General features: G+C 47.3%; 1 protein-coding gene and 1 non-coding gene across 4 annotated transcripts in view; one reads left to right on the plus strand and one right to left on the minus strand.

The window, feature by feature from the left end:
* The window catches only part of PUS10 (pseudouridine synthase 10), a 97589-nt gene that overhangs the window by 24021 nt on the left and 49633 nt on the right, over window positions 1–23935 (minus strand). For all 3 annotated transcript variants that reach the window (XM_075535842.1, XM_075535841.1, XM_075535843.1), the window contains 7 exons: window positions 12722–12756; window positions 9749–9860; window positions 7026–7087; window positions 6724–6769; window positions 4247–4311; window positions 2705–2790; window positions 1594–1719 (listed from right to left, as the gene is read on the minus strand). In XM_075535842.1, coding sequence (XP_075391957.1) covers window positions 1594–1719; window positions 2705–2790; window positions 4247–4311; window positions 6724–6769; window positions 7026–7087; window positions 9749–9860; window positions 12722–12756 — 532 coding nt within the window. The remainder of the gene's footprint in view (window positions 1–1593; window positions 1720–2704; window positions 2791–4246; window positions 4312–6723; window positions 6770–7025; window positions 7088–9748; window positions 9861–12721; window positions 12757–23935) is intronic.
* Window positions 16866–16972, plus strand: LOC142431150 (U6 spliceosomal RNA). The gene has a single exon (XR_012780711.1). It is a non-coding gene; the product is annotated as a U6 spliceosomal RNA (small nuclear RNA).

The following is a 23935-nucleotide window of genomic DNA, read 5'->3' on the forward strand; positions in this document are numbered from 1 at the left end:
AGGACAGATAAACCCCTCAGGGCCAATAATGAGAGTAGTGATACCATGAGGGTAGAGAGAAGGTGGTGGGGAGAAAGGGAGAACCGATTGCAATGATTGATGTATAACCATCCTCACTCCCACCCCAGGGGGATGAACAGAAACGTGGGTGAAGGGAGACAGTGGATGGTGTAAGAATAAAAATAATTTATAAAGTATCAAGGGTTCATGAGGGCAGGAGGGAGGGGAATAAAGAAGAGCTGATACCAAGGGCAAAAGTAAAAAAATGTTTTGGAAATGATGATGGTAACCTATGTACAAATGTGCTTGGTGCAAATGATGTATGGCTTGTTATCAGAGCTGTAAGAGCCCCCAATAAAATGATTTTAAAAACATTAAAAAAAATTATCGAGCTAAAAAGCTAGAACCTCATGTTATCTTTACAAAATATTAAACTGCTAATGTTAGCAACTTAGAGCAAGGGCCCATCTAGAACACGCAGCAAAGAAGTTACAATTCTCATCGACTCCATCCTTTCTGGAGTCTCTACAGCCTCAGACGGACAGCAGTGAGGCGAGAGGGAGCAATGGGCAGGGCGGGAACGGCTGCACAACTCAAAGACCGCAGCCAGCGCCACTGGCCCAGTCGACTGCACGTGGTGAGACGGCCGCATCTGGGCCTGCTTTGCCACGTGTCTTCTCAGCAACAAAATTAAGCCCAGAGGAGGGGGCACCTACCCCATGGTGACCCAGCTCTACAAGGGACGTGGTGTGGAGGGCTTCTACTTCCTGGTAGGCCAGAGAGCTGGAAGGGCAGCCACATCTCATCTTGGCCATCTGCCTGCCAGGCTCCTTTCAAGCTTTTTTCAAAGAGAAGGCCGGATGTCTTGTTGGTGCCTCAGCAACGGCTCTACTGATGCAGGGAAGCCATGCTACAGAGGGACGTCGCCCCACCTGCCGCTGTCCCTGAGGTGGGGCATGCTTCCCCGGGGTGAGGTCTTCACCCCATCTCTTGCCCAAGGCTAGGTGAAATCACAAGGCCATCGACAGCCTTGGCCTGGACAGGCCTGTTGAGGGCAGGGCAGCAAAAGCCTGAAAGGACCCGACTCATCCCACAAACCTGGCTCAGTGATTAATGACCAAGAAATGAAAATGTGACACCACTTCCACTGAGCCTTTGGGGGACAGTTGCTGTTGGTTTCTGTTCTCTTGGCCTGACCTTTGTCTGTGGCACTGGGTTCAGAGAAGAGCCAGGCCCCTGCCAGGGATGAAGTCTGAACCAATCATCCTCAGTTTCATGTCCTCTGATTCTTTGCACAAGAGGTCTGCGCTAACGATTGAATCCCAAGGTCAGGGCTGAAGTGTCTTCATTTCAAGTGGTTTCCAGCTCCCAGAGAGTGCAGTCACGAGAGAGGAAAGAAATGTTTGGGTGCCTGGGCCCTAACCTAGTCCATCCAGGCCAGCGCCATCGACCAAACGCGGGACATGGAAGCTGCCAGCAAGGGGCACCAGGCTTGGCAGTGACCCACCAAATGTAGAAGTCTCCTTGTCACCCACAAGAAATCTCTTGAGGAGTGAAAACATACTTTGAATCACAGATATTATTAACACTTACTCTCTGCTTTGAATACTGTCAACAGGTGATCTGAGATTAATTCTTCCACCGAAGACTCTAGCTTCCTTTCTCCATCAATTATCCAAGGAGTTTGTGGTAGATTCCTGGAGTATTTATTGTATCTCCCTACCAAAGGAAGGGACTGGTGTGATTAATCCAACAGGAAACAAAGAAAAGCAACAAGCCCTTACTGTGTGCCCACCCCCAAGGCGCTATCATACACCGCCAGGCCTAACCGTAGGCTAACATCATCTTATTTGGGGAGCCAAGACACACAGGTAGATAATTAAGTCAAAAGACCTACAGGTAACAAGAGATGACTGAAGGCATGATAGGAATGGTGTACCCAAGGAGTGCTAAAGGTATGCTCAGTAACAAGAGTTATTAGTCGATCGGCTTGGCTGATTGATCGGATTGGCTGTCATACAGCAGGACGCACCAAGGACCATTTTAAAACGGAGCAAGTCGTGCTTTTACATCTGATTTGACAACGCATTCGAAGTAACGATCATTGGTGGTGATGTATGCGAAAGAGTTTGAATACAGGAAATTTTGAAGTTTTGTAACCCGCCCCCCCACCACACACACCAGAACAGGGCAGCTTTGTGAATCGGGCCAGGTGAAGCCAGAAGGCCGTCCCTGCCCCCTGCCCCCAAGGCAGGGTGCTACAGCTGCAGAGCCATTTCAGTTTAGCTATCTCATGAAATGCAGAGAGCTTCCAGAACAAGAGTTTGTCTGCCAGATTACCTCCTGGGAAAGCCAAGGTAACAGCAAGGTGGTGGTGTGCAGGCAGAAGCTAAGTGTTGAGTCATTATGGATTAGAACCTTTTTTATTTCCTCCCAAGGTGGCTTAGAGCTTTCCTCCTGACCCACCCACATCTACCCCTATTCCCAGTTGGCTGTCTCGTTGGGGAATTCTGGAATCCTTGGGCCCGACACCTCACACAGCAGATTGTCCCACAGATCCCAAGACTGCCCTCGGGGGCTAGAAGCAGCTAAGCTCGGGAAGAGAGCAACCACCATCAGAACAATACAGAGGAGGGCGGGCGGGCGGGGCTTTCAGAGAGGAGAGCGGTGGACAGTGGGAGCAGACTCCAGACTGAGATGTTACCAGCCACGAAGACAGCACCGTGGGCACATTCCATTTCCAGCACGGAGCACACGGCCTTGGGCGGGTTTGGAGGACAGGGAAACCGCCTGCAGAACAAAGCACTTGTTAAGGCTCCTACTTGTCGCACGAGAGCCTGGCTCCCGTCATGAGATGGGTTCGCGTGGTCTGAGGCTCGAGCACAGCCTGGGTCTGTCTCTCTGTCTCTCTGGGAGGAAGCCTACCCTAGCTGTCTGCTTCAGAGCAACGCAGCTGGGCCCCGGGGCGACCAGTCTTCTTGCCCGGTGGGCCAGCCTGCCTTAGGGAAGCCTGGTTCCGCACCACCTTGTGCGTGCCCCCATGATCATTTCCAATGGCCCCGGGAATGGTGAAGGACAACCAGGTCTGTGAGGTGGAGGCCTGTCAGGCCCTCTCCATTCTGCGGTCCACAGACACTTGCTGCTGGCTCACGTGACCCCTCTCCTCCGGCACCGCTGCATGCTGGTTGCCTGGCCGCCTAAGCCGGCAAGCCACACGGTCCTTTTTCCCTCCCTCTTCCCTTCTCCTTCCCTCCCAGGGTTTCGGGGATCAGATCTCAGAGGCAAGCGGAGCAGGGCATGGCAGTGTGATGCTATCGCTTTATTCTCTCTCCACCGTCTGGGGGCTTCCAGAGCCGCACGTGGGGTGAGAATCCACCTGTCCCTAAGGACACGCACTTAACCCCTAAATGTGGTGTTTTCATCCCGTTCCCGAGATGTCTTCGCAGAGAAATCTGTCAGAAACTTGGATCTATCGCTTGAACAGAGCAGGGCCTCCACTCTCTACAATGTAAGGAAATGGATTCCCCGTAGGAGGCTTGGGTTCAAAGTCAGCACCAGTGAACGAACAAACAAACACGAACAGTTTGGTGCCGACTCATGGGAGCCACGCAGGTCAGGACACAGCTATGCTCCCGCCCGGCTCCCGCTCGCTGGAGCTTCCAGAAGGAGATGGCCTTTCTTCTGAAGAGGCTCTGGCCGAACCCAACCACCAACCTGCTTGCAGCCAGCGGACTGTCAGCTGTCTGCCCTACCCACTGTGAGCTACAGGGCACCTCCGGCCCTTCGTGATTGGCCGGATCTCCCGGAGGAGGCTCCGGAGGGAAGCGGGGTCCCGTCACCGAGTACACTGAGGGTACTGAGCCGTGTAAGGCCTTCTGTGAGCCAGCATATTTTCACAGGCGAGGACCCTCTAGATGCTCCAGGATGAGCATGTGCGACCGACCCACTTCCAGGCATGCTCTCCAGGACCCGGGAGAAGGCTGGGGCAAGTTCAGCCCTTTTTGGATCTCAACCTCTGTTCTACCAAAGTACTGGATTATTGCTAGAGTCCAGTATTAGCCTAACAAATACTTACCGAACGCCTACAGCCCAGGTCGTAGGCCGGGAGGGGGATCTGATGGTGACTCCCCCACAATCCCAGTCCCTGAACACATCTCGTTGTCTTAGATGAGGGTCACTCTACCCAGATTCTCCCGAGCAATCGCTTTACTCTAAAATGCCCACACGCTGCTCTGTGAATACTTACTTGAGGAAATCCTCTTCTTTGATCTGACTCAGCGCTTTCACGACCGCCATTCTGGTGAACACCGACTAGATGGGTGGAAGGAAAAGGAGACATTTCATTGTTTGCCAAGAAAACAGCGGCGGTGAAATAAAAACACGGTGGGACAGATTCGGTGGTTTCATACACTTCAAAGGAGGCGATACTTCCTAGTGTCCCGAGAACACATAACACGTAAGCTCTCATAACATCAGTTCCATAGTCAGCACGTCTCCACGGCCCTTCGAACTAGTCTGTGTGTAAGACACCAGCTAGGTCTGGGCTCCGTCTCCTTCACTGGTATGCCCCACTCTTCTCGGAGCGGGGTGTGCTTCCAATACAAAAGTGATGGCGTTGCAGGAAACGCACTCTCTCCCAGCCAGGCCTCAAGAAGAAAGCAGACCGACCCACATGCCTTTTCTTCCCAGCATCACACTCCTGAGGCCACAGTAGAGAACCTAGAAGCTGACTGCCAAGGTCGGAGTGAGCATCAACAGCTGCCCCGTGCCCAGTGGCACCTAGCAACTGAACATCACTCAGCAGCTACAGGCAGACCTGGCAAGTCCACCGCACCAAACGGAAGGGCATCTGCTGTATTACTCTGGGTGCTTACAAATAAGCAAGGACCTGCGTGGTCCCTCCTGGAACCAAGCAGTGCACACGCAGGACACGGACATGTGTTTACCACCATTCATCACAATGATGTCTTCCATTATGAGAAATTACACTAAATTGAAAAGGAGGTCAATGCAGGCCTCTCACCAGTTTCTCATGAGACAGGCAATGATCTTGAAAGCCAGACTCGGGGGAGCCCCAGGGAGTTCTACAAATCACATTAGGGGCCAAACTGAAAATAAGCATCTGTTATTAGACACAAAATTCAAACTCACTGCTACTGAGTCAATTCTGACTCATGGGGGGAATTGCCCCCCACTTTGAGTTCCGGGACTTTTAAAATATTTACAGGCGCGCACAGCCTCATCTCCCTCAGAGCGGTGGGTGGGTTTGAACTGCTGACCTTGTGGTTAGCAGCTCAAAGTATGATCTGCTAGGCCACCAGGACCAAGAGACTCTCAGAAAGTCATCCCATTTACTCCAAGACATCAAGCAAGAAAACTACATTTCAGATCTTACAACTCCCATTGGTCAAATGGCCTGTAAGATTTTGGTAAAATATTGCTTTATCCTAGTATTTAATGCTGGTACTTCTATATTTCCTCAGCGATCACAAAAATAAAGCTGGGTCTCCAATATGAGCATGGCTTAGAGGTCTCCTGGGCAGAGCTTTCCAACCAGTATGGGGGACTGCGCCTACCGGAGAACCCAAATGCGGATCCTTCTCGCTCCTCAGGGCTCTGGGGCCCTCCAGGCCTGCCCCCTCTGAGCTGGACCAACCTTGGGGGCCTGACCAAATGTGGCAACAACGTTCTAGTTGTGTCAGGACATGAAAAAGGGAGAGGTCCTGCTTGGGCTTGCCCGCAGTTCCTAAAGGTCTCGCCCTCACTAGCGGCTTCTGCATGGAGCATGGAGCAAATGTTTGCAACTAACTGTCCTCGGTTCTGAAAGGGCCGGCGAGGAGTCTGAGCAAAACGGAAGACCAATAGATGCTGGTTTGGAGGAGAGACTGAGACTTCTGCTCACCACTGTAAGAATCAAAGGTAATATGTGTATAGTGCGTGGTACGTGGCAACGCCCGGATCCCTGCACAAAGCCAGCTGAGCTGGGTGTGTCACACAACATCCCGCCAGGTGGGTGGCATCACCGGGGCAAAAAGTACAGACCCACTCAACAACTCCTAACGAGAAGGGCGTGAGTCAAGCATCCTTTTTTTGAACGAAGCCTGCAATGTTGTCGTTGGTCTTATCGGGGGCTGTCAGCTCAGGGTGACCCCACGTGATGAGGGGGAGCTGCCCTGCTCGTCTAGGCCATCACGTGGCCAGTCTTTCTCCCCCAGAGCCAACAGGTGGGTTTCAGCCGCCATCCTCCCAGTTAGCAGCAAGGCGCAACCTCTGTGCCACTAAGGTGTAACTAATAGGAATTCTCATTAGTTCACGATTCATCGCAGTAAAATCTTCTGCTTTGGGTCACGTTTTTAAAACACACATTTCTGGAACTATCGATAGGAGACAAACCATTTGGAACGCTGTTGAGTATTTTACCAGGGATTTCCCCAGATGATATTATGTTGGGATTAAAACACCTCAAATCTGAATGTCCCCAAGGGGTAACAGGAACGGCTGCTCTCAATTTAAAAGACACGAGGAACGTTGGGTAGTTTCTGCATCCCTAACCGGTGTGGAGAAGTATCGAACACACACACAGCAGATGCAAGCAGTTACAGGCCGAGTCTGGGTGTGCCAGGGCTGCTACGTGTCTGAGACCCCTCTCCTTTTTGTTGTTAGTCTGAAGCCTCAGTTTAGTAGAAACTCACAGAAGGGTAAGAAGTGAAAATGAATCCTTACCTGCTTATTCTTAGCTGGCTTGAAGCAATCTGGGCATATTGAGCCTCTAAAATAAAATTCAAGTTCACATTAATGAGTGCCTTGTGGGGTGGGTATGATTCACACACATTTTAAACAACATGGCTGTTCACTCAGCATGTTGGCGCAGACGGAAGGAATCCTATCTGAGTTGGGCTGGAGGCCACATGTGACCCCGAGGACGTGGCGAGCGCCCACATGCTCAGAGCATACTGTGTGCATGAGAAGCAAAGAGCATTTAAAAGCACCCCACAACTGACCGGCCTGTTGACAGAGCAACTCACAGGAAGTGGCAATCCTCGACTGTTTCTGGGTGCTCGAAGACCACACTCACTTCAAACAAGCTCTGAAAAGCATAAGACAGTTTTAAAATGCACAAAGGGAAACCGGCGTCTGACGGTGTGTGAATGAAAGACACAGGCGCTCACAAAGGTCGGCTGGGAGAAAGGGGTGAGGCAAACCGGAGATGCGACCTGCTATTCGTAGCGCGGCTGTGAAGTTGTATTTTTTTAACTTCTAAAACTAAATCATTAGTGATCTAGCCAAAATTATTTTTTCCAATACATCTTAAAAGGCCAGTTTTATTTTATTTTGTGGGCATAAGGTGGGGTACAAATATATAAATTAGGTGTAAATAAGAATTGAGGGACTGGGAGGGGAACAGTCACTGAAAAAGAATTGTTCCTGTCAACATTGTTATTAGGGTCATTAACAATGCAAAAAATACTCTCATTCTGGGGCTTCGAGTTCGGAAGGCTCAAACTCCTTAATGGGTCTGAATTTCTTTTCTTTTCTTTTTTTTTGGGTGCTCCAGGTGAGGCAAATTTTTTTTTTAAAGATCACTTTATTGGGGGCTCTTACAGCTCTTATAATAATCATACATCAATCATAGCAAGCATATTTGTAATGGGTTTGAACTTTAAAAGAAAGATCTACTTTTGTTTGCTTTATTACAAAAGTGTTACATAGAAGCAATAGCACACGGGATGGCCTTCCATCCCACTTCACTAAAAACAATGTGGCATCATACTTTAGGTCTTCTTTATGAATGTAGACATTTATGTATATACTTCTAGGGATATTAACAATGCTTTTGGAAAAGTGCAACATTCAGTGTGCAGTGTAACATTGACAGCTGTTTAACTCTTCATAAGCAGGGGATACGTACATTGTACAACATTTTGTACCTAGAAAGAACACATGTTCATCCTCTGTAAACACCCATCTATACAGAGAATTTACAAAATTCCACAATGAAAAAAAGTACATGAATATCATACTGATGTTATGTCTTTTTACCTTTTTATTTGAGTTCTGTTCTCTCTTTACCAGGTGAGCTATCACCAAGCCTGTATGTTAGAATCACAATAGTAAACAGGTTTGGGTTTTTTTTTCCTGTTTCCTACTCTAATCTACAAAGTAAAACTTGAAAGGAACAACACATTCTTTTTACTTGAGAAAAGTTGATTTTTTTTAGAACAGTTTTGCATCTTTTGTTTTCTCTTTTCCGTTCTCACTAACTCAACATGCAACATCACTTGTGCTTCAAAACTGGAATTTGAGGTGAAACTACTTTGCGTCAATGAGCTCTCTAATCCCCAGAGTGTGCTTTCATTACCTCACTTCCTTTTCATGCTGCCTGCGAGGGGGGTTAGCCCCAACTCTCTCGGCATTCTGCTTAAAGGGCGGCTGTGGCTGATTCTCATTAACTGAGGGAAAGAAACTTACATAACAGGGTGGCTTAAAAACAGAGATATAAATACACCTATTTCCTCTGAAAGGCAATTTGGTAACATTACTTGAACGGGAGTGTGTCTAAGATTCAGGGAACTTCCTTCAAGCTAAACATTGAGGCAACACGGCCATACTATTAAAATCTAATTTCGAGAGAGCTGGGAAGATGTCCTGTTGCGCTCCTCCTAGAAATCCAAATGATCCCAGACAGTGAGGCCAGGGCTGCTCTGGAATAGGATAGGGTGATGGCCACGTGTTTCCATTTCAACGGCAGGCACAAGTACAAGAAAGAGGGGCTCGAGCTGCCAGCAAGGTTATGGCAGGAAGAGTCCACCTGCGTACAGGTTCTGCCTCCATAGTTGATAACAAGATTAGTCAGAGTTAGATCAAAATTAAACAGTCCAGCCTTGTCCCTACAGTCACTTAGTTACTTGCATATTGCTTTGTCTCCACAAAGCTATCTTTCCAATTAAATTATAGATACTAAGGTGAATTAAAAGTATTGGTACGGGTTCGCAGAAACCTCTGTTAAGTAGCAGCATCAACACGAGGAGCACTTGTTTTGTTTCTTGCCATGCCTTCCGTCTAGGTCTGTACACCTCTGGACGGGGCGTTTCTCTCTCTCTCACCTTCCCGCCAAAGAATTCTGAGCACTTCAATTTACACCCCGTCGAAAATGGCAGCATTGACAGAGCCGGGGATGCAAAGTGGGTGCCTTTCAAAACTGAGTCTGAGGAGCAAAAATAAGTCTCAAGAGGCAAGATCAGGGCACAGGGGAGATGGGGCAAAAGGGTGCCAATGAGGTTCGTGTAGGGCAATCCTGCTACCCTCCAAGAACGAGCAGGGGCGTTGTCATGATGGACAAGTCATCTCTGCCTGACACTGAACTCGCCCAGCTGAGCCCACGGAGAAGCCAATGTCATCATTGATGGCACCACGTTGAGACATTAGCGAGAGACCTCGCCTGGAAACAGACGGGTTTAGATCGGTTTGCTCAGGGGCTGGGATGGACTGGAATCCTGGTAGCAACCCTTTTTGACTTACCAAAGATTCCGTTCTAACCTTTAGAGGTCAATTAGGTTGCACTGCACCTCGCACCCTTTAAAGTATCTTGGGAACGCAAAAATAAGGAAGGCTTTAACCTCAGTGCTAGACCGTTGAGGTTAACATTTCAAAAGTTTAAAAATTCTTCACTGGGGGAAAGAGCAGTCCTTGTGCTACCCAGAATGACATAAACCAGAGAACAAAACTAACAACGCCGACGACCCAGTACCTTTCCATCAATGGGGACACCTAGCTGCTCTGCAAACAGAGGGTGAGTTATCCATTTGTAGGCTTCTTTCAGCTGAATTATATCGTTCCTTCCCAGCGACAGACTCTGTTTTCTGAACAACATAAAAATTAATTCACTGGCACACAAAAATTCACTTTTTCTATTAGAGGCAAGTATTTCTATAATTATTTTAAAATATTTATGGAGTGTTTAGTAATGTGCTAGAGATGAAGTAGAGAACAAAAGTGACCAAGACTTCTTAACGTCATGGATCTGATATTCTAGTAGGATCACAGAACTTTTTTTTTTCCAACAACTTAGCACAAAGAACTACTTCTTAAAAGACGAATATAAACACATCAGCCGAGCGCTTCCCCAACCAACCAAACTCACTGCCCTTGAGTCAATGATGACTCACAGAGACCCTATAGGACAGGGTAGAACTGCCCCGAGTGTCCAGACTGTAACTGTACAGGCAAAGCAAACCCCATGACACTGGGTTTCTGAGACTGTAAATCTTCATGGAAGACACAGACTCATTTTTCTCCCACCGAGCTGCTGGTGGGCTTGAACTGACCATCTTATGGTTGGCAGCTGAATGCCTAACCCTCAATGACACCAGGGAAAACTTCCTAAATCCTGTAGCATCAATGTTCTAACATGCTCATCCACATAGCATTAGGTGTCTGTGGTAGTTATATAATTGTCAATTTAAGGATTAAGCATCTAGGGGTGGAGTCTAGCCTGTCAATCAGATCGTAGCCAATGAGGCTTCTGTGTGGGCATAGACTCCTCCTAAGGATTCTGGGAACTTCAGTATTTTTCCTCCTTGGAGGTGGGAGACTCTCTGCACACACCCTGGGAGACATAGCACCGACAAGACACATGAACCTACCCTAATGCAGCTCTGGGTGCTGGAGAAGCCATGCAGAGATCCCTGCCAGCGCTGAGATATTTCCATGCCACTGGATCCAAAGACTTTCTACCCACTGGCCTGTGATCTTCTACATTTGGCGTCATTGCACGTGTTTCACGAGTCTAAAGAGGGCTTTATAGACTGGTATCTGACATATGGTCCAATGACTTATGGACGTGAATCTGGACTGGGCTGTTTTCTCCATGTTCAATTGCTCTTGTATATAAATCTCTTCCTTATACACATATGTGTGTGTCCATGGATTTGTTTCTCTAGTCTACCCAGACTGACAGTCTCAATAAAAATATGACATTCCCTTAAAAATAGGTTTAGGGAAGCTTCCATGATGAGCTCTGCTCTTAGTTCGTATTGTAAAATGTAGTGGGAAAGGGCAGGAAAACCCAGTGCAGAGTGCTTATTCAAACCGCTCCACCTCCTGAGAGGACTTGTCCCGTGACTGCTCCAGAGGAGCCACAAAGTGATGATTTTTTCCTAAATTCCTGAAATTGTTTCATTGAAATTCTTCTACTCATTTCTTAACCTAGACCAAACCAGAGCCACTGAGGGAAAAGATGGGTGTCCTGTGTTTCTTCTGTTCCAGTAGCCTTCAGTTGGTCAGAATTTTGGGGAAGAACTTAGTTTAAAAAGTCTTTGATAAGGAATTCAAACCACATACAAGCAACATGTGGTTGCAAATTGCCAATATTTAGGCACAGCAAGCAGGGCCATGGTAACAAACTTCCCAAGCAGCCGTAGGGTCAAATTTGGTTGGCAGGCTAGTACCACAAGCATTTGAGACCAAGCCAAATTACATCCCAAAAGCTTCAGTAAATATGTGACGATCACGTTAAAAAATGCAGATGTGAACTGCAAAATAATTTGTTTTCCTACAAATCATTTGACCTAGTGTACGATGCTAATACAGTGATCAATAGAAATGTAAGCTCTCCTGCTCGCTGCGTTTTTCTCTCCAAAGCACACAGGGACCTTTGAACGTCGTAGGCCGTCTTTTCATACTTGAGCAGATTTTTGGTTTCCAAATGCTGAAAGCTCTAGAACCGTGGTTCTCAACCTTCCTCACGCTGCGACCCTTTCATACAGTTCCTCATGTGGTGGTGATGCCCCAACCATAAAATTATCTTCGTTGCTACTTCATCACTGTAATTTTGCTCCTGTTCTGAATCGTCATATAAATATCTGCTATGCAGGATGTACTAGGTGACCCCTGTGAAAGGGTCGCTTGACCCCCGAAGGGGTACAACCCATAGGGTGAAAGTTAAGGGAGGGGTTTGTTTGTTTTTCCAAGTTGGCACCCCATCCTCATCTGAATATCTATGGCTGTTTTTAAAACTTATTAAACTCTGGGTATTCATATGGATCATTAAAGAACTATCGATGTGTTAACAATACAGTATCATCCTAGACTTTGTAGGAGACGGTATACTATTTATGCCACACCGAGGTTCTAAAATCCAAAAGACTGAATTCCAGAACACATCTGGCTTTTCAGGGAAGGATAATGGGCACATGTTTCCTATCTCATTTATTTCTGTACCAAACCAACCCACCCACCAATCAATAAACATATTCCTGTCTACAAGTCCATTCCCGGCATGGCAGCTCCATCTACTTCTGTCGCCTGCTGACAAACACACTCGCTGCTGTTTATGGTTCTTATGCCTTAAGTAGGATTTCGCTTTGCATCTTTCAGGACATAGTTAATTTTTTTTACATAGTTAATTTTTGCCAACTTTCTAGAACCAATGTAAAAATTCATTCTTATAAGATAAACTGCCCAAATTAATCACATATAAAGTATGCATGGACACATACAATCTATTCTTAAAAAGCTTTAATGAAGTGCAAATATGATATGCAAATGACCCGATTTTAAGAAGGTGTCACCTTATGGTGTATTCAGTCCACATTTTCTCTCTGCATCCTTTGCTCCAGGCAAGAGCAAGCTCACTCTTGAGAGCAAGCAGTGATCACAGCGTGCTCTAAGAAGGTGGAGCTGCTGGATGTAATGGGAGTGAAATCCCGGCTGAAGTACTTACCCCCACTCCTGCTTTACCCGCAACCACGCAGCATGCTGGAGCCCAGTTGGTCACACCCAGAAAGAAGAGAAAGGGGGGACATACTCAGTGAAATTATAATTCAGTAACATAATAAAGCATTTCACTAATGAGCCAAACAAACTCCCCTTGTTGGGAGAGGAGTCAGGTTCAACACGAGGCAGTGACCCTAATCTCATTCAAATTTAGAGAGCAGGCCAGACTGCACCTGGCTAGGCAGACTTGCCATCAACCAGAAATTCAGCAAAAGTACCTTCCACCTTCCTTCCTACAAATTGCTATTCCTCATTCATGAGGTCAGAACGTTTCAACATATGGAGCTTTTATATATATATTTAACCTTCCTGGGGGGAAGACCCAAAAGGACTACAGTACACAATCCCTGAAACACAGACTTGAAGATTTCAGTTTGGGTTTACTTAAATCGTTTTTTAATTAGCGGGAACACATCTTTCACTATCTGGTTAATGCACACTTTGAAATGCATCAAAAACAGAGGAGGACAGGTGGGTAGGTGGTGGAGAGCTAACCCTATATAAAGCAATACAGTTCGAGACCACTGCACACTCTAGGCAGGTGTGTATGTGCTCCCTGTCCTTTCAACTTTCTCTCCGAAAATTCTCAACATCCTGGAGGCAAAGTTCTGGGAAGCATTAGTAAGAATCAAGGCTCGTAGAAGACCACACTCTCAATCCGAATTGTCATGAGATGAAATGTAACCCGTCCGTATAAGGTGTCAGCACTGGGTAGATGTGCCTCTACGATTTCTCTGTCTTCTACAAGACTCCCCCTGCTCCCACCTTAACACAACCTCAGTGTTATGACCTCAGTCTTCTTCAGAGTCAATCAAATGGCCCGAGAGCCCTGCCCTTTGAAAGACAGGAGGCTCCCTCCAAATGACCAGCGGGCCCCCTCGAGGCTTAGGAGCACAGGCCCCCAAGCTTACTTAGCCTACCACCCCCTTTTCAGAAAAAAATTATTCAGTGCCCCCTCTGGCCATTGAAAACTGTTGTATGCTACCCCATAAACCAAGATAAAGTATAGGTATCTGCTTTTGCAGCCCCTCCCCCATTATTCCAGCACCACCACCACCCTCCAGGGGTGGGTATTCACTTTAGGAAACTACTAAGGGCCATTGGAAACATTAGTTGCATTAATTTGTTCAGCACGAGCTGGGTGAGTCATGTGTCATTGCCTGCACGTCTCTCCGGTACTTCCTGGTTGCTTGGTTACCTGGTTACTTGGTTTACTCTAGCTCAACTTCCTTCAAGACTCCTTTCTTACATGTACTCAAACTCTCTACACCAAAGCGTTGAGGCTTGAGGTTTAATGGAATACCTCAAACTCAATTTCTAGAGAATAAACCCCAGAGAGTTGGACTAAGTTGCATTTAACTTTTCTGGATGGTTCAAGGTCATCAATGGTCATCAATGATGGGCATGAGTTAGAATACAGTTTTCCAAATCTAGACCAGTTGCCAGAGAGCTCATTCGAACTCACAGCAGCCCCAGATGTTTGAGCAGAAGTGCACTAAGGTTCTCAATGGCTTTTATCTTTTGGGAAGTAACCTGCCAGGCCTTTCCCCTGAGAATACAGCCCTGGTGGCACAGTGGATTATGGACTGCACTGCTCACTGCGTGGAAGGTCGCTCAAACTCAGCAGCTACCCTACAGGAGGAAGATGAGGCAGTCTTCTCCCATGGAGACAGCCAGTTTTGGAAACCCCAAGGAGCATTTCCACTCGGTCCTATAGGGTCACTAGGAGTCAGAATCAGCTCCATAGCAAATAGTTTAGGTTTCAATCCTTACAGGGATTTTGTGAGGATTTAATAAAGTTGTGTATTTAAAGAACCAAGTCAAACTCCTGGGATGCATTGAGTCCATGGTCAGTATTATTGATGCACAGAACCTAAGTGGTTAAGCACTTGGCCGCTATTAAGAGGTCGGCAGTTGGAACCCATCCACCACTCCGTGGGAACATGCAGCGGAGTCGGCTTCCTGAAGGATGACAGTCCTGAAAATAACATAACATGGAGTAGCGTGATCCGTCCACGTGGGTCCTTCTGAGTCAGAACTGCTCAAGGGCACACAGCGACTACTACTTTGCTCTTGCCAACGTGGAACCTTGCCTCCCATTTCTAAATAACATTTCAATTCATCCCTTGAGAGATGTACAGGATTGATCCCAGCCTTTAATATTCCCAAGCATTGTACAGGTAGTCCCAGAATCTCCCTCTCCTCAAGGAACGCCCCAGGGATAGCTGAGCTGCCAGGTGTGCCTGGGTGGCACCAGTGGCTAAGCCCCACTAACCGAAAGACTGGCAGTGGTGCCAACCCATTGGGAGGCACCTCCAAAGCAAGGCTGCTCGATCTACTTGCAAAGACCCCAATGGGCAGATCTCTCTGCAGCACAAGGGGCTGCCTTCCGTCAGAAGTGACTCAGAGCGCCCGTGAACTGAGCTGCTGGGACCTCTCTCCCTTCGGTCAGGGACAGAGAGACGTTTCTGCTCCCCAGTACCACTTCCGCTTCCCCCGGGAGCCAAACTGTTCCTACAGACACTCGCAGGTGATGCCAGTCTCTGATTATCAAGTAGGGCAGAACTGGAGGTTGCCAGGGGAAACCAGAGATCCACGTGTAACTCGTAAAATTAAATCAACTTGCTTGCGGGCTTTTCCCTTCCTGCGCCTCCGCAGGCCTGGTGCTCCAGCAAGCCAGCCGGTCGGACGGAGAGGCGGGAAGGCGGAATCCTGAGATGATGCGGTGCCTGTGTTTTTACCACATGCTAGCAACACCCTGCACTGCTTCTGCCAAGGAAAGAAGTACCATTTTGCCCTGCGGGTCTCCATGACCACTTTGACAAACGTTCTGTTACTCCGCTGGCAGAAAGATCCATTCTCTGGGGTAGGCATTTTAATCCCCTCCTCCCCAATACAAGCATGGAAGTTATCAAGTTTAATCAAATGTGATACAAAAGGCTGTATGTCACCCCTTGAAAAGTCAGGACCCATACAAAATAATCCTGGCCAAGTCCTAAATGGGGACACTGGGTAACATCCTGATACCTCCGTCTCCCCCCTACCATCCTCGGCGAGTCCTCCCCCCAGCCCCTCTCCTCCCTCCACGCCCCACCACCACCATCACACAGAAGGGAAGGTCTCTGCCCAGGCACGGCTGTGGAGCTGGCGGTTCAGATCTGACGTTTCCTCAGTGCTAAGAGAGGGGCCAGAGATGGCAGTGGATTCAGGCAGGAGTGACAAAGGAAGGAGACAGACACACAAATGGAGCTTAGGGTACGTGCAGAAATGAGAACGGGGAGGTGAAATGGTGCCACCCTTCAACCTTCCTCAGCAATTCCGACACCGGCTAGCCCTCCCACAGCGCCTTCACTTCTCAGCTGGATTCAATAACTCACAGCCACACGCAACCCAGCCAATAATCACAATTACAGACTTATTAGGCACACTAGCAAGTTACAATTCAAGATCCGAAATGCTCAAGACACAGTTCACTGGTAGATGACAGCCTCTTCCCATACATGCCCTGTTGGCCACGTGGCCCTTTGCCCTGTGCCCTTCTCAGGCAATGTTACAAAGCTCTTGCAGGACTATCCGTAAGTGCCCAAGGGACACACCATTCTGCCATAAGCCTCAGCCCAAAGCTACTCAGCTCTAGCTCCATGGGCTTCAGCACAATTAAGTGTCTGGAGATACTTTACTCCACAAGCAACCTCCTGCCCCAAGACACCCAGCCTTGCTGGCTCCGTGGGCTGGGAAGCCCACCGCCCTGACTTGTGCGCTGGCTTAGTTCTGGTGCTGCCGCTCATCCGCCACTTCTCTGGTTCTTAGATCAAAGAGGTTCCATGTGCAGGGGTGTTGGGGCTAAAATGATGCACCCCATTCCTGGCTCTTCCTTCTTGAACCCAGAATCTTGATGAGATTCCCCCCCCCTTCCTGCTTCCGCAATGGCTCATCTATACCCAGCAGCATGGCAAAATTGACCCAAGTTAGAGTTCCAGGTTTTTACAATCACCATGAACCCCACTCACAGTCACTCACAAGTGAATCATATAATCCGATCAGCGTCTGCCTCCATCTTCTTACCCAGACCCATCAGGGAAACGGCTTTTGGGCTTGTTTGAACAGCACCTATGCTAACACCGGAACAATACAGAGAAGCTTTACATGGCCCCCGGGCAAGGATGACACTCAAATCTGTAAAGCACCCCATATTTCCATTTGATTACGCGGGGAAGGAGGAGTAATGTAGGAGTTACAAAGACTGTGGTTGGAAGAGCCGACCGAGCCATACCGAATAAGTCACTGCATGGCAGGTAGAAAGCCAGAGGGTGTGTGTTCTGGGAATTCCGGTCCCGAAAGGCTGGAAGGCGTGGTTAACGATGCACAGCAGGGAGCGGGCTGTGGTGCCTGTGCTAGAGTTCCACTTGGAAACCGAAGGCAATCTACGATGGCCCGGCTGACTTTAAGCAAGGAGTGACACAATCATATTTGGCTCTAGGAGAGCTCTCTCTGGTGGCACTGTGAGCGAGAAGACAGAAGTGTAGTTTGATCACCTAAAAAGGCGGAAATCCAAGCAAGAAACAATATGTTACGGCAGCACTGGGGACACGGGGAGGAGCGGCAGGAGTGACTGACTGGCAGTGATGTTGGGATTTCTAAGTCACCATGACTGCCTGCCCCTGGCAATGTACTTGGCTATGCACTGGGCTGCTATCCACAAGGTCAGTGTTCAAACCCACCAACCGCTCCCCGGGAGAAAGACAAGGCTGTCTGCTCCCATGAGGAGTAAGAGTCCATCCTGGAAAACCTGTGGAGCAGCCCCCCACTGTATTTTAGGGTCACCAGGAATTGGAATTGACTTGACGGTAGTGGGTGGGCCCTTTGAACTCAAAAGTCTTTTGAATCCTACCCATCTTGGATCTATTCTAATAACAAATACAAATATTGACTCATAACAGGGGAAATGATAACAATAGTATAGTTTTAAAAAGCCAACCAAATGCAATGCCGAGTCATAGCAACCCTACAGGACAGGACAGGAAAGAACTGTCCTGAGTGAGTTTGTGAGACTGTAACTCTGTACCAGAGTGGAAGGCCCCATCTTTCTCCTCCAGAGTGGCTGGTGGTTTTGAACTGCTGACCTTGCAGATTTCAGCCCAACTCATAACCACCACGCCACCAGGACAAGCCGGAAGTGTGAGCAGTAGCCTGGCATCCTCCTTTCCTCAAGCACCCACATGCACAGGCTGGCACATCAATCTTTGGCTGGCATATAAACTGCCAGTTGGGAACTGAGATCAAGAAGAAAGTGCGTGTCCCCCCCACCCCCGATCCAGGGCCTAGCATATTCTTCTCCTCCCGCTCCCCGGCCTGCCTCAGCCTTGAACCGGCCTCTCCAGGGCCTGCTCCTCACCTCGTGTCACGGTTGGTCTCAGGCAGTGTGTCTGCGGCTGCAGGCGTGGTGGTAGAAAGAGGAAGGCAAGAGAAGAAGAGAAAATATACTCCTAGAACAGCTGCTTGGCCCCTCCTTGAGCTGGGGTGAAGGCTCCTTCTATCCCGCCTCATGGCTGCCATCACCGCCCCACTTCACTCCCCTTTTCCATAGAGCCTCGGACACCAGATCCGTGATGAAACGACTATGACAGACGGAGGCTGGGCTCTCTCTGATGAACACAACTGTGTAGGCCATCTTTAAAACCTCACCCAAGCCCTCTACGTTATTGACCCCAGCAGGGTTGACACAAAGAAAGTGACGTGGGACCTGAGAAGAGACCGGTCCTTCTCACTCCAGGTTTCCCTACTACTGGCAATGGCAAACCTCAACCCACGGCCCTCGGGTCAAGTCCAACCATCCTGACCCTCTGCAGGGTCTCAGGGATGGTAAGTCTTTAAGAGAGCCGTGTCATCTTTCTCTGGCATAGTGACTGGTAGATTTGAACTACCAACCTTGTGGTTAGCAGCCCAGTGTTGAACTCACAGACCTTCAGGGTTCCTTAAGCCCTTTAAGTCAGTGGTTCTCAACCTCGCCCATGCCTCGACCCTTTAATACAGTTCCTCATGTTATAGTGAACCCTCAACCATAAAATGATTTCCATTGCTACTTCATCATTGCCATTTTGCTACTGTGATGAATCGGGCGACCCTGTGAAAAGGTTGTTCGACCGCAAAGGGGTTGCGGACCCAAAAGTTGAGAACTGCTGCTTTACGTCATGTGAAGAAGAAGGGGAAGTTTTCTTTCTTGGAAAATCATGAGCAGATGGGCAGGAGGGCAATGAATGTGCAGGGCTGACCCAGGGACACAGTGTTGCTAAGTTCTCAGGAGAAGGGCTATTTCCCATTGCATTTCCCAACACTGTAAACACTGCTGCTTGCCCGGCTCTGAAGGATTTGATTTGGAAAAATTCACACAAAGACCTTAATTGGGAAAGAGGGTTGTTTGTCAGAACATCTGCAATGAATGAAAGCCTGTGGGACCGGCGGAATCAAGACAGAAATGGCTCCGTCGTCGTCGTCATCCTGCTAACCAGAAGATAACATCACAGCTGAATTTCAGGCAAGTAGAGAGTTAATCTCAGTGAAGCAAAGACTTCAACAAACATCTGTTGGGAAGAGGGTGTGACTGAGGAGGTGCAAATATTATTTCCTCCTCCATTCTGATTTTAGAGAACTACCCTCCTCACTGAAACTAGCATCCTGTTCAACATAAATGAAGCAGATTTGCAGATTCAATTTCAAAAGTCACAATTAAAATTGTATTTCAAATTCTATAAAACTCTTAAAAAGCAGCCTACAAAAGTCACTTTAAATTTTAAAACAACAGAGAAGTGCATTGTTAATTGCTGCGAGTGTTAATTACTGAAAAAGTATCTTTCAATCAAATACATTCAGAACTTATACATTACAAAGCGAACTACTTAAAAATCATTCCACATTACCATAGGAAAATTATGAAATAGAACATTTCATGTGCTGAACTTGATTTGCACTAAATACATTCTTAATTCTTAGGATTACAAAGGAATTAAGTGGACTATATATGTGAAGACAATAGAAAAGTTCAATTATTCTAACAAGGCCAGAGGCCACTGCAGAGCAGACAGGCGGTTGCTCATATTCCTCAAGTTGATGCTCAAGAAAATTCAAATACACAGAGGCGAAGTCCAACCTTGAGTGTATGTCACCTGGATTTAGAGACGGTCTCATGAAGTGATGTGTTGCATTGAATGGTAACAACTGAAGACTAAAACTCTTGTCAGGTGACATTAAGGACATGAAAAAACAAAAGTTCATTAGAAAGACAAGAAAAGACCAAAACTGATGAAAAAGGAAATCATGAAGCCTGCACTTGAACAGAGTGGCTGGACCAAGTGGAGGAATGATGAAATACAAGAGCTGACCAGCTTCTTAAAGGGCAGCTCAAGAAGACAAAGGAACATATTACAATAAAATATACAGAGACCTGGAGTGAGAAAATCAAAAGGGAAGAAGGCAGTTGGCATTTTTAAAATGGAAAGAACAGAAGAAAAATTCAGGTCTTGAGTTGTAATGTCAAATGATTCTATGGGCAAAACATTGAATGATGTAGCAAGTATGGAGAGATACAAGGAATATACAGAGTTACTGTATCCACACACAAAAAGTAAATGTTCAACCATGGTCACGGTCATAAGCCGATGGTATTAAGAAGTCTAAGAAGCACTGAAGGGATAGGTGGAAAACAAAGTTCCAGGAACTGACAGAGTTTCCTCAAACAGGCCCAATGCTGGAAGAGCTCACCTGTCTCTGGCAGGAATTTGGAAGACAGATAATCAACTGACTCGAAGAGATTAGTTGTGCCCATTCCAAATAAATTAATCCAACAGAACAAAAAAATTACCAGATATCATTAACATCAAAGGATCTAAAATTTTGCTAGGTAGTTTATAAAATTGGCTGGAGTAGTGTATCGACAGGGAACTGCTGAAAATTCAAGCCAAATTCAGAGGCGGACATAGAAGGGGCATATCCTTGCTGGTGCCAGATGGATCTTGGCTGAAAGCAGGAAGAGATCCACTTGTGTTTTATTGACTACACAAAGGCATTTTACTGTGTGGGTCATAACAAATTACGGAAAGCACTGTGAGGAATGGGACTTCCAGGCATTTAATTGTGCTCGTGGGGAGCCTGTACAGAGTCCAAGAGGCATTCATTCAAACAAGGGGATCGTGCGTGGTTTAAAATCAGGAAAGGCGTGTATCATGGTTGTATCCTGTCACCGTCTTTATTTTACCTGCATGTCATCTGAGAGTATAAGCCGAGAACTGGGCCCTATGAAGAAGAGCATGCATCAGGATGGGAAGAAGACTAACAACATGTGAGATGCACATGACACCGACTTGCTGGAAGTGAGAGCCCCTGCATCCTTTCCTTCAGGTGACACCTCGACATAAAAATCCTCACAGCTGGACAAAGAGTCAACATTATGATAAGTGGGGGAATTGGAAACTGTCAAGGATTTCATTTTACTTGGATCGACAAGCAACACCCAGGAAAGCAGCAATCGAGAAATCAAAGAGCGTATTGCATTGGGCAAATCTGCCACAACAGACCACTTCCCCGTGTTGACGAGGAAAGATGGCACTCTGAGGACGGAGGTGTGCCCAGCCCAAGCCATAGCATTTTAAAAATTTAATCATTTTATTTGGGGTCCATACAACTCTTATCACAATCCACACATACATCCATTATGTCCAGCACATTTGTACATTCATTGCCATCATCATTCGCAAAAGATTTGCTTTCTATTTAAACATTTGGTATCAGCTCCTCATGTTTTTCCTCTCTCCTGATACCCCTCCCTCATGAACCCTTGATAATTTATAAATTATTATTATTTTGTCATATCTTACACTGTCCGACGTCTCCCTTCACCCACTTTTCTGTTGTCCATCCCCCAGAGAGGAGGTTATATGTAGCACCTTGTAATTGGTTCCCCAAGCTGTAGCATTTTTAATAGTTTCATATGCATGTGAAAGCTGGAGAGTAAGAAAGAAAGACTGAAGAAAAATCAGCAGATGTCCTGGGCCGGCAGAAGAGCAAGTGCTCTGCTTTGCAAGTGCAGCCAGAACATTCCTTAGAAGTGAGGACAGTGAGACTTTGTCTCAAGTTCTTTCAGGCCTTTCGTCAGGAAGGCCCAGTCCCTTGCGAAGGACATCATAGCTTTTAAAGACAGAAAACATGAGGAAGACCGTCAAGGAGATGGATGACATAGAGTTTGCCACCATGGGCCCAGCCGGGCAGTGATGGCGGATGCAGGTCCCCTCTGCCGTGCACAGCTCTCTGTGAGCTTTAGGGATATGGATGTTTACTGAATGTTTACAATTTTAGATATCATTTTTTTCAATCTACAAGGGGCTTCAAAAAGTTGGGGGGAATTTCCATTATTGTTTCATCCTATTTTCCCATGGACATTCTGAACCTTGAATGAATTTGTTCCTGTAGAATAATCAGATGTCCGATTTGAAGAGGGTGACTCACTTCTCTGGAAAATCACCCCAAAAGAAGGGGGAGAATTTTTTATTTAAAATAAACAGAACAAGACACTCCACCTACAACCAAAAAATAAAAACAAACACAAATGCAGGATCTGAGGACAGAGAGGCTACAGTGAGTAAAGTGGTCAACACTGTGGACCAGGGATCTGAGCTCAAGTATTTGTGAATGGAAGGACGACCTGCCTCTCCAAAGGCAGCAAAGATAAGGACTTGGAGGCACGAGGCAAGAGGGGAAAACATGGGGCTAAAAAGGGCAGAGGGGGATAGGTTGAAGGTTTGTTTAAGGAATGGATAGACCCTCCAGCTGCCCTCCCCACAATAGCAAACCAAGGAGATTGATGTTCCTGAGCTCGCGGGTCAACACGGGAGCTGCAGGCTAGAGGTGGCTAGTGTGAAGTGCTGGGGTGGAAAGGGGATTCTGAGAGCTTGCAATCTACACAGGCAGCCCCGTTCCTACCCTCCCTCTCTCTGAGTCTGCGAGCAGCAAAGCTGAGAGCTCTGAAGACAGAGGGTACGTACTTATCCCCACAAAAACTGGATGCTCTCTGAGAAAAACAACTTGCAAGAAATGTCAATGGTGCTGTTGCATGACAGTCAGTTATCTACCCGTTCTCCTACCAACAAACCCCTGTCAACAAGGACCCCTACACAGGTGCCTTCTAGTCACCTTCTCAGTGGTCTGTGTGTGTAGGGCACATGCTGAAATGCTCCACTACCAACCAGAGGCTTGAAGATTTGAATCCACTCAGAGGCTCTTTGGCAATTCACTTGCGAAGAAACCACTGCACAGAGCACACTGCTGCTCTGGGACACGCTGGCGGGCACTTGCCTGGGTTTCAGAGGAAGAGGACCTCTAATGCAAAAGGCCGAGGCCGGAAAACGCACACGCACAGAAGTGGGGAGAATAACACATTCATCCCCAGACTCACCCTTCGAAATTTTACCAATGTTTGGGAATCTTTTCAAATGTTACCCCATGGTTTGTTTGATTGTTTTTTAAACATGGTAGGGGCACTGGAGTCTTTGAAATAGCTTCGGGCATTGGATCATTTACTTTTGATGAATATGCTTTTAAAAATGTTATTCTTGGTCACCTAACAGACTCACTTGGCCTCAAAGCACATGAGAAAGTGCACAGCTTCTCAGAATTTAAAAACGCTGAGGACGTCTAACTGCAGCACGGCCTAAACCAGCACCATTAGAACTGAGAAGAGGACTATCGCCACAGAGCAAGAAGTGTTTGGGGTACTGCCTCCGCACGCCCCCCACCCCGAGTTTTCTTTCCTTCGTTTTAAAGAACATGTTACTATCATTTATTCTAGACCATGATTTTCTCTTGTTCTCCCAATCTCGAAGGTTTTGTGTTTCATCGACTAATTTTTAAAATACATATGGGGGCCCTAGGGGGTATGGGTGATGGAAGGACCTCTTTTCTCCCACCTCCTCTTTCTTCCTTGCCCCTCAAAACTGTAAGGGATATAGAAGCTGCACTGCCACTGCCAGGGACCTGGGCAAGGCATGCTGGGCACAGTCGGAGTGGCCACCTTCAATGCCAAGTCATTGTCCCGGTGCTCCCACCACTGCCAATGCCAAGTTTTGGCAAGCTTGCGGGATAGAGAAACTGCCCCAGGGGGTCGAGGCTGCAC

The sequence above is a fragment of the Tenrec ecaudatus genome, chromosome 17, assembly GCF_050624435.1.
Source record: "Tenrec ecaudatus isolate mTenEca1 chromosome 17, mTenEca1.hap1, whole genome shotgun sequence".
Lineage (NCBI taxonomy): Eukaryota > Metazoa > Chordata > Mammalia > Afrosoricida > Tenrecidae > Tenrec > Tenrec ecaudatus.